At 36.7% G+C, this 20,541-nt stretch overlaps 1 protein-coding gene across 5 annotated transcripts in view; it reads right to left on the bottom strand.

Moving 5' to 3' along the window:
• The window catches only part of CDIN1 (CDAN1 interacting nuclease 1), a 234,555-nt gene that overhangs the window by 125,379 nt on the left and 88,635 nt on the right, over positions 1–20,541 (bottom strand). For all 5 annotated transcript variants that reach the window (XM_024567672.3, XM_053928953.1, XM_045201959.2 and 2 more), the window contains 2 exons: positions 1,864–1,943; positions 1,461–1,510 (listed from right to left, as the gene is read on the bottom strand). In XM_024567672.3, the coding sequence (XP_024423440.1) occupies positions 1,461–1,510; positions 1,864–1,943 (130 nt within the window). The remainder of the gene's footprint in view (positions 1–1,460; positions 1,511–1,863; positions 1,944–20,541) is intronic.

Here is a 20,541-nt window from a genome sequence, read left to right as displayed (position 1 = left end):
CAACTTCAGGGTGGCATTCCCACACCTTCTGACACTACCATTAATTTTACACTGAAGGGAGAAGTATACCTTTACTTTGATCTAATAAAAAGGTAAGCTTATCACAATGTTGTGATTTTATTAGGTTAGGATGGGGGAACAGACTTGGAGAATAAATACATCAAGGGCTATAATGTAGACAGAGACTATTCTTACAAGGGGGCTCTGTTAAAAGATTATTTTTAAAGGTTAATCTTTATGAACAAAAACAAGTGATTTTTTTTTTAACAAAAAGTTTGCTAACTCTAAGCCTTTGTAAAACGAGGTGGAATGATAAACACGCATGCACGTGCACACATACACTCGACTAGCAAGGGCTTCCAAAAACGCCTCCTGACTGGTCGCCAAGTCACAACTGTCACAGTGCCACCTATACCAACAAAACCTATACCAGGAAGGGCATGTTCTATTCAAGAAATGTGAGACTCATGGACTCAGATATAATTTTTTGAAATTACTCTTTAAATAGCATTTTTAACTAAGGATTATGTTGAAATTCTTAGTGTGGCCACAATGCTACTAACTGTATTGATGAATAATGACCTGTGCCATGAAGTCATTACTATCCATGCAAATCCTGTATTAAGAAGTAAGCATTAACTCTAGTAATCTCAAAGTCTTTAATGAATGACTGGCCATGTTTTTATAGCCTTAAATTCAGTCCTTAGGGGCCCTGGCCAGGTAGCTCTGTTGGATGGAGCATCATCCCATTGTGCCAAGGTTGTGGGTTTGATCTCTGGTCAGGGCACATACAAGAAGCAACGAATGAATGCATAAGTAAGTGGCACAACAAATCGATAGTTCTCTCTCTCTCTCTCTCTCTCTCTCTCTCTCTCAAGTCAGTAGTAAAAAAAAAATCAGTCCGGAGGGAAAAAATTAAGTTGGTTTCTCTAAAAATGTTTATTAGGGATCTAAATGACACTCAGATTGTAATCAGCATTTATGCAATAAGAGTCTACTGCCCTTTAAAATGTGATGGTCTCTGGCGACATTTTAATCACGTCATCCTTCAACTTCAGGCAAAATTTATTCTAGCAAACTCAACTGAATTCGGCTCATTTTAAATAGAAAATTTGTTCTATTTTAAAAAATGTTCATTGGAATGGTTAGATACATTCCAAGGCAGTATGTTACCTGCCTAATGACTCTGTACCTTCAAACTCATTGAAAACCAGGCAGTTTGAAATAAGCATGTGAATGCGCAGCTGCTGAATTGACATCTTCCCGTGGCCTATCTGGTTTTTCTTAAGCTGTAGGAAAGAATGGTCTGCAGTGACCCTCCAGCTGATTGAATGTAAAATAGAAGAGTATGAAATGTGTTTTGTGAAGCAGAACTTTATGTCACGTTAAAGCTAGACACATCTCCTCCACTGACACTAAGCTCGTCAATTGTGCACCTAAAATTTTATGGGAAAGGATACTGTTTGATGCAGTCCACCAGCGGTCCATAACAGCAGTCGTTCACAATGCACTGCAGAGAGAGAAGAGGAGGGGTCTGGGGTGCGGTGACTACAGACACTACTACAGTTAAACAGTATCCTAAAAGCTGTATCCGAAAATTTTTTCCTTAATTTTTTTTAGAAGCTATTAAAAGGCATTTCAGATTTAATCACAGAAAACAAAAAGTGCATGGTTTTTATTCACTATAAAAGCAAGCTATTAAAAAGTAAAACGCTCTTCTCACAAACATCGCATTGCCATTTATAGCACACCCTGACCTCAGTGATAGTTTATGATGACAGTAATTAAATGAGGTTTAAAATCCTTTACTCTGCTAGGCAGATAACAGCATTGCCACTGAAAATAGACAGCTGTGATTAATACCTGATAGACCTGATTTGCTAGAACTCCATCTGGAATCTGAGAAGGGTCCCGTAGCATACTATTTATAACAGACTTGGAGGCTGCAAAAGAAAAGAGATGAACCGTTAGCAGACAGTCAACATACTTTTAATGCAACATGAGAAGGGACATACACCTATATACACAGAATTCATGACAATGGAGACATGACTGATAGTAATCATTTCCTTTTTATAAATCTATGAAAAGCTTTTAATTAGACCATTTTGCCAAGTTTGTGAGCCATGTTGCCAGATTTGAAGATGACCTAATTTTTCCAAGGTAAATTAACAAGTACAGATCTAGCATATGTCTATTTGCGGATAAATTAGCTTTGGAAAGCCCATTTGCGGGGGGACACAACAAAGACGATCAGAAAAGAAGATATTTACCTCTTGCAGGTAAGTATTTTAACCATACGTATATGGAGGGCTTAGTGAAGGCAGGTCAGATTCAAAGACTTCAACAATGTCGATAAAAATAACTTTCAGCCAAGAAACCATCTCTGAATTCTAGACCTTTCTAAAATAATTCTCATCAACTGCTAAAAAATGTATGTCCACTTCACAGAAATATAGGTAAAATGATGGACAATTGAGAGAAACTTAAGAAAATATGCAGGTCCTGCACAAATAACACCCCTTTTTATTATAAAATATTTTATTACAAAATCATAAGCATGTAATCCTATAACACAACAAGATCAGACTCAAGCACACCATATGACATGTTTTTTAGATTTTATTTATTTATTTTTAGAGAGAAGGAAAGGGAGGGAGAAATAGAGGGAGAAGAAACATCAACGTGTGGTTGCTCCTTGTATGCCCCCACTGGGGACCTGGCCAGCAACCCAGGCGTGTGCCCTGACCGGGAATCCAACCGGTGATGATACTTTGGTTTACAGGCCAGCCCTCAATCCACTGAGTCACACCAGCCAGGGCACCATACCACATTTTAGGTGAAATGTTCAAATTGCTGTCCATCTCATGTGAGACACTCACATACCCTACCAATCACCCTCAAGCTAGCCTTACTTCTGCCAGATCCTGCATATACTCATATATATACATTTATATATGAATTTTTGTTCCAAAATGTGTCTCATTAAATCCAAGGTAAATTAAATTGACCTTATCTCAGGGAACTGTTATAGAAGAAGAGGCTATAGGAGGCTTCAAATAAGGGATGCTATGTCAGGTCACATTCTTTGAAAATTGAGGCAGGAGATTCTGGCCTCACTGTTGACTGACTGCAGGCACATGAAACCCAAGTGGGCAATACTCTCTCTCCTCTGCAATGGAGGCATGGGAGTTTCTAGACCAGTGATTTTCAACTGGTGTGCCACAAGAATTTTTAAAACATACAGTACCTGACTATATAGTCAGGGGCACTGACTTCTTTTCCCTTTGGTCGTCAAATAAAAAAATGACAACATCCAACACAACAATAGCTGTCCAGTGTGAATGAATCAAAATTATGATTTTTTTGGTCAGATTGGCAAAAAATATATTTTTTGGTGTGTCACAGAATTTTAGTAATTAGCTTATGTGTGCCATGAGATGAAAAAGGCTGGGAATTGCTGCTGTGGCCTGAAGCTATGTCAGTTGTTGCTTAGGAATCAATTCATTGAAGTCCTTCAGTGGAATAATTCCCAGATATTTAGCAAATTAACTTAAGGTCTGGTCCATACAAACACAATCGAAAATGCATATTGGATAATTATCTAGTTAATAGAATAAACACAGACCATAGATTCACATCATTCAGGTTCTGAGATGATTTTTGGCTTACCCACTTTTTTTTAGATTGTTATGTTCTTTATCAAGTTCAGTACGGTAAGAACGCTGACAGATAAGAAAAACACTAGTAAATACTGTGAAAAGATATAAAGAAATTATATCTTTCTCACTTAAGTATAGTACTGAGTCCACAAAGGAATAATGAAGCACAATTATTTTAATTATTTCCTATTTTTAGTCCCATAACCGCATGCTTATAGTAACATTTACATACGTACAGCCATTTGTAAATGCATTGGCACTGCAAGTGGAGAGGCCGCATTTGGAACCCTAAATGAGCATCATCACCTGAGAAAGCCCGTTCAGCCCTATGTGCACAACTAGCTCTGCGACCTGGGCAACCTATGGAACTTTTCAAATTCAGTGTCTTCATGTCTAGAAAGTGATAATATTATTTGAGTTTACTATGTTAAAGGTTTCTTGTGTGATTCTATAGAGCAAATACCTTCCACAGCTATTTTGTTATTTATTTTGTTAAAGCTGTAGTAATATTGAGAACCAAATCAGGCTTACGCATTTACTTCATATAAACTTAAGTTGGACTCAATCATTTCTGAGGGAAATTACCATGGATGAATGGTACACACATTGGGAATATGAAACAGCAAGTAATCTTATTGTAAAAGAATAAATTACTGCAACAATAGTGTTCAATAGATGGTAATGTACCTACTAAACTCACTCAGTTGTCCTAACTTAATTCTAAGGCCTGGTGAATCAGAGGGACCAGGGAAGTGCTCATGCATTTCACCACCTTCTCTGAGGGTACTTGCTCTCTCTGGTTTGCCACTCAGTTACCACATAGAAATGGCAGACACAATCGTTTAGATTACCCATGATGCCCCCAATGTTTCAAGGAAACAAGAGCACCTTCTCCAGATGTACCTGTACCTGGTCATTGCTAAGATGTTATACTGCTAACTCTCATACCCTTGTGAGGATAAAACTATTAATCTCTAAATGGCCAGACAGCATAATCAAAAGAGTTATCCTATGGAAAATTACAGACCTCATAACCAACAACATGCAAACTCATTGCTAAAGTCATAAAGCAAAGACTCTTTTTTAAAAAAGAAGAGGAACAATACTGTAAGACATAAGAAACTTAGGTCATTTATTTTATGAGGGAAGAGAGGGAAATATTTTAAAAAACAAACTAATGACATCATAATTTTCCTAACATTATAAACTTTAGAATAGTGTGCTTATCAGAATTAAGAACCATAGCCAATAAAAAATTTTAAAAATAGTTTGAATGTATTGAGTAGCACACTATACAAATTAAAGGAAGCTTGAAAGAGGGAGTCAGTAATTTTAAACTGAATAGTAAAAACGATATATTGAGTCCACATTCATGCAAAAAGTATGCCTGCATCTCAGATGAAGCCAGAGAGTGCAAACTTACTTTTACACACATATTTTGAAGCTTCAGAACTGCCAAAGGGATGAGGAACAGCACCAACCAGATAAGGAAAGGCAACTGGACAATCTTGGGAGGGCTGGAGATGATAGGCCTCAAGAAAGCCTGTGCCTTTCATGGGAGCTGTCCCTAGGCCAGCTACTACCTCTGTCCAATTCTCACCTGTATTTTTGGACCATTCGTGGACAGAAGTCTTATTCTCTCTAACCTCTGCCAGAGGCATTCATTCTGTAGATTTCATATTTTACCTGCCAGTGCTTCAACTGCCGGGAATTCAACTTTCTACCAAGTATGTACAAAGCAGGATTGCATGAGTCACTTGGAGCTAGAGGCATAAGAATAGGAGAGAGCTGGTACCAGTTAAAGCTACAGAGGACAGGCAGCAAGCAATGCCTGGACTAAGGTATAATGGCTAGGTAAAGGTTATTTTATTTTTACTGTGAAGCATTTCTGACAAGAAAAAGTCAGAAGACTAATATAATAAACATCCACCCACCTACCACTCTGATTTAATTTCTGGATCTGTAATTAAATGACCTTTAAATATTCTAATATTAATTTGTATAAACTTTTTAAATGTATCAGTCTTGCTAGAGGTTGGTTTATTATGATCTTCAAGAAAGTAAATTTTGGTTTAGTTGATTCCTTCTAAATTAAATTACATTTAATTTACTGTTATTATCATTATTTCTTGCTTTCTACATTGAATTTGCTACATTATTCTTTTGCTAACTTACTATTTTATTAAATGAAATTTCAACCTTTTACTTTAACATATACTTTTTAAGGCTATAATTTTTCCTCTAAATTCTGCTTTAGCTACATGCCACAGGTTTTATTGTCATTTACAAATATTTTATAGTTTCATAGTATCATTTATCCACAAACTATTTAAAAATTTATTTCAACATTTTATATTTCTAATTTGAGTATATCATGTTCAAATCATGTAATGTTTATATTAATTTGGGGGAATTTGACTTTTTTGTGTTTTAATATGCAATCAATTGTTACAAATGTCATATATCTTAAAAAATACTGAAGCTCCTATTTTTGAGGTACAGGGTTCAGGTATGTCAAGTAGGTCAAGAATTTTAACTGTATTATTCAAATCTATATTCTTATTTTTTCCAAATTAGATATGAAATAATCATCCTCTAATATTGTGTGTCAGTCTCTCCTTATAATTTTGCCAATGTTTGCTTTCTATGTTAGGGGTTTATATTGTTGGGTACATAAATTCATTGTTTTATATATACTTCTTGGAAATTATGCCTCTCGGCATTAAGTCATGACCTTTCATATCATTTTTACTTTTGGTCTGAGTTGAATGTTATCTATAGGCAATGCTGCTGTACCCCTTTTCTTTTGGATAGTATCTGCCTGATATATCTGATGTATCATTTCCTTTACTTTGAACTCTATTGTGTCGTTAAGTCTTAGTAAGGCTCTTATAAGTAGCATTTAGATAGATTTTCTAAAACCAACTTAGAAAAACCTATGTTTTTTAAAAATGGGTTAATCTACTTGTAACAGACACATTCAGACTTATGTCTACCCTCTTATTTTCTATGTTTTACTAACCATTCTCTTTTCTCTTTCCTTCTTTCCTTTCCCTTTACTACTTTCAAGTTGGTTAAGATTTTTAAATCCCCCTTTCTCTTTTTATTCACTTAGAGATAATACAGGTTATATCTACTTCTTTAGTAGTCCTCTCCACAAAATTTGTAAATAGTATTTAATCTAATTATATCTCCTTTGTAATTCTGAGTATAAGAAATTCAGAATGCACTCACTCCAATCAAGAAGCACCCCTCCTTAATCAGCCTACACGTTATTGTATCTATTCTTTTTGTCCAATCAACGTGTCCACAGACACAATTTCCCAGTTACTCTCGTGATTGTTAATTTTATGTCAACTTACCTGGGCTGCAGAAGGCCTAGACATTTGGTCAAACATTAGTCTGTGTGGGTCTGTAAGAGTCTTTCTGGATGAAATTAATCATTGAATCAGTAGACTGAGTAAAGCAGACTATCCTATCTCTGTGGGTGAGCCTTACCTAATCAGTTGAAGGCCTGACTAGAACAAAAAGACTGAATGGGAAAGAATTCTTTCTGCCTGATGGCCTTCAAGCTGGGACGTTGGTAATTTCATGCCTTTAAATTCAAACTAATGTATTGGCTCCTCTTGGGTTTCAAGCCAGCCGACCTTTGGACTGGACCTACACCATTGGGCTTTCCTGGGTCTCTAGCTTGTCAACTAAACCTTGGGAATTATCTGCCTCTATAATCATGAGAGCCAATTTCTTTTTTTTAACATGGATAACATTTTATGAAACGTTAAGTATATATTCCAAAAAAAAAAAAGTGAGAAAAGTGACATTCTTTTACATTTTTTGCTATTTTCTTACCTTTGATAATCAAAATTTTATTTTATTATTTAAAGTATATTTTATTGATTATGCTATTACAGTTGTCCCATTTGTTTTATCCTCTTTATTCCCTTCCACACTGCACCCCTCCCCCACACCAGCATTCCCTCTCCTTAGTTCATGTCCATGGGTCATACATATAAGTTATTTGTCTCCATTTCCTATACTATTCTTAACTTCCCCCTGTCTATTTTGTACCTACCATTTCTGCTTCTTTTTTAAAAAATATATTTATTGATTATGCTATTACAGTTGTCCCATTTCCCCCCCTTCACTCCACTCCATCGTGCACACCCCCTTCCTCCCACATTACTCCCCTATAGTTCATGTCCATGGGTCATACTTATAAGTTCTTTGGCTTCTATATTTCCTACATTATTCTTACCCTCCCCCTGTCTATTTTCCACCTACCATTTATGCTACTTATTCTCTGTACCTTTACCCCCTCTCTCCCCCTCCCACTCCCCTATTGATAACCCTCCATGCGATCTCCATTTCTGTGGTTCTGTTCCTGTTCTAGTTTGCTTAGTTTGCTTTTGTTTTTGTTTTAGGTGTGGTTGTTAATAACTGTGAGTTTGCTGTCATTTTTACTGTTCATATTTTTTATCTTCTTTTTCTTAGATAAGTCCCTTTAACATTTCATAGAATAAGGGCTTGGTGATGATGAACTCCTTTAACTTGACCTTATCTGAGAAGCACTTTATCTGCCCTTCCATTCTAAATGAAAGCTTTGCTGGATAGAGCAATCTTGGATGTAGGTCCTTGCCTTTCATGACTTGGGAATACTTCTTGCCAGCCCCTTCTTGCCTGTAAGGTCTCTTTGGAGAAATCAGCTGACAGTCTTATGGGAACTCCTTTGTAGGTAACTGTGTCCTTTTCTCTTGCTGCTTCTAAGATTCTCTCCTTCTCTTTCATCTTGGCTAATGTAATGATGATGTGCCTTGGTGTGTTCCTCCTTGGGTCCAGCTTCTTTGGGACTCTCTGAGCTTCCTGGACTTCCCGGAAGTCTATTTCCTTTGCCAGATTAGGGAAGTGCTCCTTCATTATTTGTTCAAATAAGTTTTCATTTTTCTGTTCTTCCTCTTCTCCTTCTGGAACCCCTATAATTTGGATGTTGGAACGTTTAAAGATGTCCTGGAGGTTCCTCAGCCTCTCTTCATTTTTCTGAATTCTTGTTTCTTCATTCTTTTCTGGTTGGATGCTTCTTTCTTCCTTCTGGTTCACAGCATTGATTTGAGTCCCAGTTTCCTTTGCATCACTATTGATTCCCTGTACATTTTCCTTTGTTTCTCTTAGCATATCTTTGTTCTCTCATTTTTTCATCTAGTTTGTGACCAAATTCAACCAATTCTGTGAGCATCCTAATTACCAGTGTTTTGAACTGTGCATCTGATAAACTGGCTACCTGTTCGCTGCTTAGTTGAATTATTTCTGGGGCTTTGATCTGTTCTTTCATTTGGGCCATTTTTTTTTTTCCGGCACACCTGTTATGTAAAGGGGTGGAGCCTTAGGTGTTCACCAGGGTGGGGTAACGCTGGTTGCTGTGCTGTGATGCTGTATGTGGGGGAGGGGTCCGAGAGGGAGCAGTGGTGCTTGCTCCACTCTCTGCTGGATTTCAGTCACTCCCTCCACTACCCACAATCAAATTGGGCCCCTCTGGTGCTGGTTCCCGAGTGGGTGGGCTTATGCCCACTCTAGGACCCTGTGGGTCTCTCCAATGACCTCTCCTGTGAGGCTGAGAGTCTCTCCTGCTGCCGCCCCAACCCCAACAGGTGTTTTCAGTCAGAGGTTTGAGGCTTTATTTTCCTGCGCTGGAGCCCTGGGTTGCGGGGTCTGCTTAGCTCCCTCACCGTTCGTCCCAGTTTATCTGTGTGCGAATGTGGGGCCGCAGGGTCTGTTAGCGGTTGGACTGCCTGCCCGCCCCGTTTGTCCCACACTCCACCAGTCTCTGGGTCCCACTGCGGCAAGGCGAGTCCTCTCCGCCCCGGCTGCCCATCTCTGCCCGTCCTACCGGTCTGGATGAATGTTTATTTTTTATCTCTTTGGTTGTCAGACTTCCTTGCTGTTCGATTTTCTGTTAGTTCTGGTTGTGCGAAGAGGCGCAGTGTGTCTACCTACGCTGCCATCTTGGTTCTCGAGAGCCAATTTCTTAAAATCAATCTCTCCCACCTCCTCCCTCTCTACACACACACACACACACACACACACACACACACACACACTATGGTTCTGTTTCTCTGAAGAACTTTGAACAGTTTCTTTCTGTTTTTAAAACATTTAATGCTTAGATTTATCGCCATGTTTGACAATTTCCTTTTTCAGCATTGCTTCTTAAATTCCACTTTCAGATTCAAGATCTAAAAATTGGATATTGTTACTGACACACCTCATTTATCACTTCTTTCATCTTAGGCAGAAAAACCTCTTAGTCTTGCCTTGCCTGAAAGCATCTATCCTTTGTTCTCACTCTTGAATGATAATATAGCTGGGTATAGAACAGTAGGCTAATAGTCATTTTACTTTAGTGCTTTAAAGATATGATTCCACTGTCTCTTGACACCTGTTATTCATAAGAACTCTACTGTCAGTCTGACAGCAATCCCTATATAAGTCATTTATCTTTTATATCTGGTTGCCTTTAGATTTTTCTTTGATATCCAATAGTTTTATCACTGTGCACCTATATGTGGCTCTTTTTATTGATCCTGTATGGCATTAGTTATGTTTCACGAACCTAACAATAAATGACTTAAACAAGTTTAAGAAATGTCGAGCCATTACAGCATTGGCCTCCATTCTATACTTCTGGAACTCTTACACTAGACATCTTTTAGGAGGTCTTATTCCAACTCCTCTGTATGCTACTCCTATAAAGTATTTATATTTCCACTCTCTGTATCTTTTGTGTTGTACTAATGGTGCTTTCCTTAGAGCCATCCTAAAGTTCATTAATTTTTGCTCTAATCTCCTCCTTCTAATCTTTTTTCCAATCTAATGCTTTACTTATCTAATGAACTTTTAAATTCAAAGATAATTTTTTGTTTTCTAAATTTTATTTTTGTTTTTTCCAAAACTATCTTCTCTTTTTGCATAGTATTTTATGTTTTCATTTTTCTAGGTATAGTTTTTACTTTTTCAATCAGCTTATTTTGTTTTATATATTTGTTTTATAGTTTATAAATATCTATAGGTTTGATTTATAATATCTTAATTTTCTCATCTGAAGTCCATGCTATTCTATCTATTTATCTATCTATCTAATCTATCTATCTATCATCTTCCTTATGATAGTGGTTTCCTCACTCTCACTGGTTTGTAAATTTTTACTGGGAGCTAATTTTCAGCAAGAATTGTTTGACCTGCACTGTGGAAATAACTGTGACACAGTAGTGTCATGTTTACTTTTGCAGGACCAGTTTTATTATTAATTTCTTGGCTTGGGCTTCCTGCAGTAAACATGAGTGTGAATTTGGGCCAAAACGCACAAATGTGCTCACCTATTTCTAATTTCTCTCTCCTCTCCTAATACAACACAAATCAAGATCACATACAGCAAACAAGCTTCCTTGCCATTTTTCCAGGCAACTGGAGTTTTCCCAGCTCCATTTCTATGGTTTGGGCTATATATGGAGGCTCAACTCCAACTCCTGGCTGTACAACTTTTCCTCTGGGGGGGTCAAAACCCCGGCCCCAGACCCTCATGTCCATACCTAAGCTAACAGTTCCTACAAGCCTACGCAGTGTGAGCCCCTGTTTATCACTCTGAATATAACACATTTCCTCTCCATTCCTTCCACTTAAAAATTAAAATTCTTTTGTTTTAACTTGGAAATTTTAAAAGATTTTTGTTGTTTGTCTATCATTTCTATGTATCATAAAAATAAGGACCACTAACAAAAGCTCATTTTTGCTATGTTGCTAAAATTATTGTAAACCCTTTGGAAGAAGAGATTTAAGGGGAAACTTGCTTCTTTTTATATTTGCTAATTGTTAATGTTTTGAACTTAAAGTTATATAAATATACAAAGAAAAGGTCTTTGCAAGAAGTTGGAGCCCCAAACAACAGAGAGAGGAGCAGATGGGTCCTGATAGGGCGGGGAATGGAATAACCTAAATCACCCCTAAAGACCACTCACTACATGACGGCCGGCTGGTCTGGGCAGGATGAGAATGGTCACTGGTGCCTAGAAAATAAATTGTTACCCTGACTCCTCCAAAAGCTGCTGTCATGTCACAGGTCAAAGCTCATCGTCAAGTTTGGGAAACAAGATTGTTTCTGTGGATTAGAGAATCCACTGGATTCTCGAATATAATTCCATACTTTGGGGGGGAAAGGGGTTTCAAGCAACAATTTTATCACATGCCCATTATCTAGGAATTTGGGCTGAGCTCTTTGTGTGGCATGAAGTGGAGTGGATTATCTGTGTGGTAGAAGATTCACTTTTATGATGATTCACTCCTATATCTGGCAAAGCTGTGTTTGCTGCAACCTCAGCTGGAACTGTGGATGAGGGGCCTTGGTTCCCTCATGAGCCTGTCTAAGGTTGGCTTGTGGGCCTAATGTTGGCTTCAACTTTCCCTGGAAATGATGGGTGGGTCCTAAGAGCTGCATCCCAAGAGAACTAGAAGAAGTATATAACTTCTTATGACCTAGCCTCAGATGTAATATGACAAGACCATAATTTTTATTTATACTTTTTCAAAAGAGAAAAATAACAGGAAGATACACACAGACAAAAAGGAAAGGGATGGAAAACCATATTTCATGTGAATAGAAATGGAAAAAAAAGTTGGGGTAGAAATACTTACATCTGACAAAACAGACTTTAAACCAAAGGATGAAGTAAGACACAAAGAGGGATACTACATAATGCTGAAGGGATCAATCCAACAAGAGGGTATAACCCTGGTAAACATTTATGCACCCAACAAAGAAGCACCTAAATACGTAAAGCAAATTTTGATGAACATAAAGGGAGACATTGACAATAATACAGTCATAGTAGAGGATTTTAACACCCCATTAACATCAATGTATAGATCTTCCAGACAGAAAATCAACAAGAAGACAATGGCCTTAAGTGAAATGCTAGATCAGATTAATTTAATTTCACCCCAATGTAGCAGAATATACATTCTTTTCAAGTGCACATGGAATATTTTCTAGGTTACACCAAATGTTAGGACACAAAACAAGTCTCAATAAATTTAAGAAGATTGAAATCATATTATGCATCTTCTCTGACCATAAAGGTGTAAAACTAGAAACCAACAACAGGAAAAAAACTGAAAAATCCACAAAGACATGAAGGCTAAATAACATGTTATTAAACAATGAATGAGTTAGCAGTGAGATCAAGGAAGACATCAAAAGATAACTTGTGTTGGCTGGTGTGGCCCTGTTGGTTGGGGTGTTGTCCCATGGACTGAAAGGCTATGGATTCAATTCCTGGTCAGAGCACATACCCACATGGCCGGTTTGATCCCTAGTCAGGATGCATACGAGAAGGCAACCGATTGATGTTTACCTCTCACATCAATGTTTCTCCCTCTCTCATTCTGTCTTCCCCTCCCTCCCTCCTCTCTCTGAAGGCAATGAAAAAATGTCCTTGGGTGAGAATTAAAAAGAATAATAATAAAATTAATTAAATAATAAAATTAAATAATAAACTAAAAAATAAAAAAGACACACTGAAACAAATAAAAATGAGAACTACCCAAAATCTATGGGACAGAGCAAAAGTAGTCTTGAGGGAAATTCATAGCATTATAGGCCTATCTCAAGAAATAAGAAAAATCTAAAAAAAAAAAAAAATAATAACTCTATATTTAAAAGAACTAGAAAAAAAAACAAATAAAGCCCAAAGTGAGTGGGAGAAAGAAAGCAATAAAGATCAGGGTAGAAATAAATAAAATAAAGTCTAAAAAAATACAAAATATCAGTGAAACCATGAGCTGGTTCTTTGAAAAGATAAACAAGATAGACAAACCTTTAACCAGACTCATCAAGAAAAATAACAACAACAACAAAAAAAAATAAAGAGAACCCAAACAAATAAAATCAGAAATGAAATAAGAGAAGGAACAATTGATATCAAAGAAATACAAAGGATTGTAAGAAAATATTGCAAACAACTATATGCTAACAAATTGGAAAATCTGGATGAAATGGATAAATTCCTAGAAACATACCATCTTCCAAAACTGAGTGAGGAAGAATTAGAGAATCTGAATAGGCAGACTACAATGAGTAAAACTGAAGCAGTAATCAAAAACTCCCCAAAAAACAAAAGTCCTAGGCCAGATGGCTTCAGAGGTGAATTTTACCAAATATTCAAAGAAGAAATAATACCTAACCTTCTCAAACAATTTAAAAAAATTCAAGAGGAGGGAAGACTCCCAAGCTCATTTTACCACACCAACATTATCCCAATTCCAAAACCAGATAAAGACACTACAAAGAAAGAAACTTATAGGCCAATATTCCTCATGATCAAAGATGCTAAAATCCTCAACAAAATATTAATAAACTGAATACAGCAATACATTAAAAATATCATGCACCATGATCAAGTGAGATTTACTCTGGGAATGCAAGGTTGGTTCAATATCTGTAAATCAATAAATGTGATACACCACATAAACCAAATGAAGGACAAAAACCACATGATCATACCAACAGATGCAGAAAAAGCACTTGATAAAATCCAGCACCCATTTATGATAAAAACTCTCAGCTAAGTGGGGACAGAAGTAACATACCTCAATGAAATAAATGCTGTATATGACAGATTCACAGCCAACATCATAGTCAATGGGCAAAAACTACAAGCATTTCTCTTAAGATTCAAGAGAAGGATGCCCATTTTCACCACTCTTATTCAACATAGTACTAGAAGTCCTTGCCACAGTAAACAGAAGAAGAAATAAAAGGCATCAAAATTGGAAAGGAAGAAGTAAAACTATTATTATTTGCAGATGACATAATACTTTACATAGAGAACCCTAAAGACTCCACCAAAAAACTACTAGAACTGATAAATGAATTCAGTAAAGTGGAGAATACAAAATAAATATCCAGAAATTGGTTGCATTTTTATATGCCAATAATCTAAACTGTCAGAAAAGGAAGCTAAGAAAAAATCCCATTTACAATTGCATCAAAAAACTTCCTAGGAGTAAATTTAATCATGGATGTAAAAGACCTGTACTCAGAAAATTATAAGACACTGAAGAAAGAAATTGAAGAAAATACAAATAAGTGGAAGCACATTCCGTGTTCCTGGAAGGAGGAATTAACATCATTAAAACATCCACACTAATCCAAAGCAATCTATAGATTCATTGCGATTCCTATCAAGACCAATGACATATTTCACAGAACTAGAACACATATTCTCAAAATTTATATGGAACAACAAAAGACAATGGATAACCACAACAATCGAGAAAAAAGAACAAAGTTGGAGGAATCATACTACCTAATATCATACTACACTACAAGGCCATAGTAATCACAACAGCCTAGTAGTTGTATAAGAACAGGCATATATGTTAACAGAAGAGAATAGAGTCCAGAAATAAGCCCATGCCTTTATGGGTTTATAATATAAATATATTTTCTTTGTCAAATAGTATTCACAAATAATATTGTCAAAATAATATTTGACAAAGAAAGCAAGAACACACAATAGGGTAAAAACAGTCTATTAAACAAATGTTGTTGGGAAAATTGGACATATATGTGCAAAAAAGTGAAACTAGCCTACCTCCTTATACCATGCAAAAGAATAAACTGAAAATGGATTAAAGACTAAAATGTTAGACTCAAATTCATAAAAATTCTGGATGAAAACATAGGTAGTAAAATCTCAGAGAATTCTTATAGCAATACTTTTTCTGATATATCTCTTCAGGCAAGGAAAACAAAAGAAAAATAAACAAATGGGACTACATCAAACTAAGAAGGTTTTGTCCAGCAATGGAAACCACCAACAAAATGAAAAGACAATCCACTGAATGGGAGAACATATTCACCAATGATACATCTTATAAAGCATTAATATCCAAAATTTATAAAGAATTTATAAAACTCAACACTAAAAAAAAATCCAATTAAAAACTGAGCAATGGACACATATAAACACTTTCCCAAAATGACATAAGGATGTCCAAGACATATGAAAACATGCTCAACATCACTAAATATCAGAAAAATGCAAGTTAAAACCACAATGAAATATAACCTCACACCTGTTAGAATGGCTACCATCAATAAATCAACAAACAAGTGTCAGCGAGGACGTGGAGAAAAGGGAACCATTGTGTACTGCTGGTGGGAATTTAGATTTGTGCAATCACTATGGAAAGCAGCATGGAGTTTTATCAAAAAATTAAAATTGAACAATCTTATGATTCAGCAATTCCATTCCTGGGAATATATACAATGAAACCCAAAACACTAATTTGAAAGAATATATGCCCTGCTATGTTCATTACAGCATTACTGACAATAGCCAATATTTGAAAGCAGCCCATCAAGTAGATGAGTGGATAAAAGCTGTGGTAAATAGGTACTATGAAATACTACTTGATGTAAAAAAGAAGGAACTCAAATTTTACAACAGCATGGATGGGCCTGGAGAGTATTATGTTAAGTGAAATATGCCAGTCTGATAAAGACAAGTACTATATGATTTTACTTATATGTGGTATCTAATGAACAAAATAAATTTACAAACAAATTAGAAACAGACTCATAGATTCAGAAAACAGATTGAGAACTGTCAGAGGGGAGGGGGCTAGGGGAGTTACATGAAAAATGTAAAGAGATTAAGCAAAAACAATAACAAAACAACTTTTAGACACAGATAGCAATATGCTGATTACCAGGGGTAGGGGGAAGTAGAAGAGGGCAAAAGGGAGATAAATGGTGATGGAGAGAGTCTTGTTTCAGGGTGGTAAACACACAATACAATATATAGACGATATATTATAGAATTGTACACCTGAACATATATAATTCCATCAACAAATGTGACCCCAATAAATTTTTTAAAAACTGAAAAAAAAGATTAAAAAATACTTTCTAAAAGGTAGGTGAACTCAGAAAGTTATGCAGTATCATGCTTTGAAATAGAGGATCAACGTGGAATAGTGGTTATGGAGCACAGCCTAGAATCACTCAGACTCAATTTGAGGACTGGCTCTTCCATCTACTGCCTAAGTTGATTAATGTCTGTGGCCCTCAGGTCCCTCATTTGTAAAAGAGCATTAACATTGGCACTTTGCAGGGTGGTTGTGAATATGAAATAAAATAGCACAGGAAAAGCACTTAACATGCCATTTCAGACTTGGGCTATTGCTTTGGCTGGTGTTAGATCAGGGTGTGGCCTGATTTCTGCTTCCCAACACTGCATTATCAATAAGTAGATCATTCATTAATTTCTATTGTTAAGAGCATTAAAAAAAAAGACTTTGCAAGATGTGTATATAGTCAGGGGCCTGTCCTTACCAAGTATATATTTCGACAACCTTGGAAAGACAGGCAGAAAGGCATCTGTTCAACAGGCAAAATTTGGTAATGCCAGATTATCCCTTCTTATACCCTTCCCCTGCCCCACTACTTTGTGGCACCCAGTATACAATCCATAATTAAAACTGTTCTCTGGAAAAAAAAAAAAACCCTGGTAGAGTTCTTTACACATTTCTGTGTATTAGCTTAAGTGTTACCACACCATGGGTGGGGGGGGAGGGGTTGTATTTACATCTTATCTATAATAAGAAGGAGAAGGATTTTCTCCCCCTAGCTAAAGGCATTTTAAGCATCAGCAATCAAGCAAGTGAAGACTTTCCCCCAAATCACTGGCATCATACCCATGTTTATAACTTTTCCTTCCTTGGTGTAAGATCAGATACATGGCCAGCTATTGCTGAAAGAAACTGAGCAAATAAGCAGGTGAATGAACCACATGCACTCTTAAGGTGCCTAGAAATCCTGCCCACCGCAAAGAGTGCTTTTGATTAGGTTATACTTGATCTAAAACAAGGACAAAACCAAATATATTTGGGACCACTGATTCAAGGTCACAAATAAGTTTAAGCATGATGGGTGAACCAGCATGGGGCTGACTGTATATTCAGTGGCAGAAGTCAGGAGAGAAGGATGAAGTGAGGGAAGGACAATAGAGGGATAAAGACAAGATGGGCCATGTTGAAGGAAAATTCATTTGCTGACAGATGGGGAGTGTTACAACCTACTTTTCCCTCCACTGAAGAAAAAACAATCCCTGCAGTTAAACAACTGGATGGGGAAGGCAGTTGCTGTTGGCAGTTCTCCCAAAACATACCCGGAAGTTGGCCTCCTCATGTGGCTGCTCCAGGGACTGTGTTCCAGGACAGCAGAGCCTAAAAATATCAGCTAGAATTTAGAATTTAATCTTTTCTTCAAATGCTGGTTTAAGGCCTTTCAATATCAAGGTCATGAACACCCCAAGTCACCTCTCCACAGGAGTTGGCCTGTTAAGAGTCTTCTCTGGACAATTTCAATGCTGCCAGGGGCCGACAAGAGCCTACTTCCTCTTGCATAGTTGGAACTATTCCTCCAGAATCCCAGGCAGCCGACTCGCTCTCCCATTGCACAGGAGTGATCTCTAAAGCAGTCTGATCCCATTTGACTACATGAGTAAGAAACATCTTCTAACATAGGGAATTCTACAGGAACATATTAAATTCTGCTCTCTGGCACATAATCATGTAAGAAATATCTTGAACTACAGTCATCAGATTAAAAATTATGATGTAAAGACAAGAGGACAACACCTCCAAAGCATGAGTATCCACACTGGTCAGATTCTTTTTTTTTTTTCCTTTTTATTGACTTTATTGGGGTGGCACTGGTCAACAAAACCATACAGGTTCCAGGTGCACAATTCCACAACACACCACCTGTATACTGTTCAGTGTGTTCAGCACTCCAAGTCAAGTCTCCATCCCATACAATTTGATCAGATTTTTGACTTAGGCAACTTACAGTTTGATAGTCACTATACACCATCAACCCTTATTCAACAAACATACATTAGATGCATATTTACTAAGCACCTGATTAATGCAAGAAACACACTTAATTTCACTTCTCCCACCCACCCACACTCAATTCCATCCTCCAAATCTAAAACGTTCCTCTGGCCGAGGCCAAAACTTCAAAACCCAGTTCAATTCTCACCTCCTCCAGTAAATTTTCCCCTTATCTTCCCAATCATTTGGCGGTTGGTTAAATATTACTTTATCATCTGTTGATAGGAGATGGATCATAACGTTAAGACTTGAAACCATGACACATGAAAAAAAAATCTGAAAACAGGAATATGTAGCACAGTATAGAAAAAAAGATGTCACATCTCCTCAATGTTATCTTTAAGCAATTAGGGCTTTTATATGCAGGATGAGATTCATCCTGTAGTCACCCAAGCAGACAAGAAATAATTCCTACAAATCTATTTCTGGTTCTAAGGTTGGAAGGTCTGAGATTTCAACTCTGGCTTTTTGTGACCGTATATTTGTTCTATATCAATGCTTTTTAACCTTTTTTTTTTTTTGTCCATTATGGCCCACCTAAGGAGACTACTTAAATACTTTTTCTTCATTGCCCACCCCCTAAAATTTTAATGCCCAGGTACACTGTATATCTATTATGAAATGTCACCGCCGTGGAGAATGCAAGGTTCTCATAGAGGACTAAGGAACTATCTGTGTCAGGATATTTGGTAAGTTGTTTAAAAGCAGAAATATTTCTCTGTTACCACCTCAAAGTTGTTGTGCACATAATAGCTACTCAATAAATTGTTGAATGAATTATTAATGAACTACTCAAATCCAAAGCTTGCCTATATTCCCTACTATTATAGCAATTTTTAAATATTTTATTTATTTATTTTTAGAGAGGGGAAGGGAGGGAGAAAGAGAGCGAGAGAAACATCAATGTGAGGTTGCCTCTCGCACACCCACTACTGGGGACCTGGCCCACAACCCAAGCATGTGCCCTGACTGGGAATTGAAGAGGTGACCCTTTGGTTCACAGGTTCAATCCACTGAGCCACACCAACCAAGGCTATTACAGCAATTTTTAAGTAGTCTAGTGGATTTGACTGAATTTGAGCTTTTCCCATTATGAATGATGTTATTTTTTTCTTTATTGTTTTCAGAAAATTTAAAGGATATAGAACACAATGGATCTTTAAATGTTGACAACATCTAGTCCTTGTCTCCTGAGGAGGAATGCGCATAACCCTGGCACAGGCATGTAAAGTGACTTCAGTACCATGCAAAACAATTTTTTCTTTAACAGCTACATATTATTTTAATAGTACTTTATATTTATGACAAAAAATTGTAGTTTATCATTTAAGGTAGAATCATAAATTTCCTTTAAAATATAGTTAAGTCATGACATTTTAAAAACTATCAAGTAAATATTACATATTTACTAGTAGTACATGTCATACTATGAGAGTATAGCAAAAACTATAAATGTACCCAAGGTTCTAAAATTTCAGAAATACTAGTTTAATAGTTATATAAAGTCAGTTTAACATTCAGAAAGGTAGGGTTACTCAGTCTATCCTAAAACAAGTTTCTCCTTCTAAAAAGGAAAAGCAGCTAACATTTACTGCGTGTTTAACACATGCCAGGCACCATTCTAAACTCTTCACATGCGTCAACTCACTGAATTCTCAGAATGTACCTATAAGGTGGCTATCCCCATCTTAGAAATAACAAAACTGAGTCAGGAGGAATTTACATAATTTGCCAAAAGTCCCATTCCCAGCTAGTAGTGGAACCAAGATATGAACTTAGCTAGCTGGACTCATAATTATGGGACTGTTCTTCCCTAGCACTATCCCCACAGTACTCAAAGGTGATCTGAAAGGTTCTACATTAATGTATCATACTTACAAAGAATTGAACTCATGTTTTCCACTGGTCTTCCCTCCTCTCTCCTAGATTT

This window comes from Desmodus rotundus, chromosome 7 (genome assembly GCF_022682495.2).
Source record: "Desmodus rotundus isolate HL8 chromosome 7, HLdesRot8A.1, whole genome shotgun sequence".
Classification (NCBI taxonomy): domain Eukaryota; kingdom Metazoa; phylum Chordata; class Mammalia; order Chiroptera; family Phyllostomidae; genus Desmodus; species Desmodus rotundus.
This window is presented reverse-complemented; position numbering and strand designations above follow the sequence as displayed.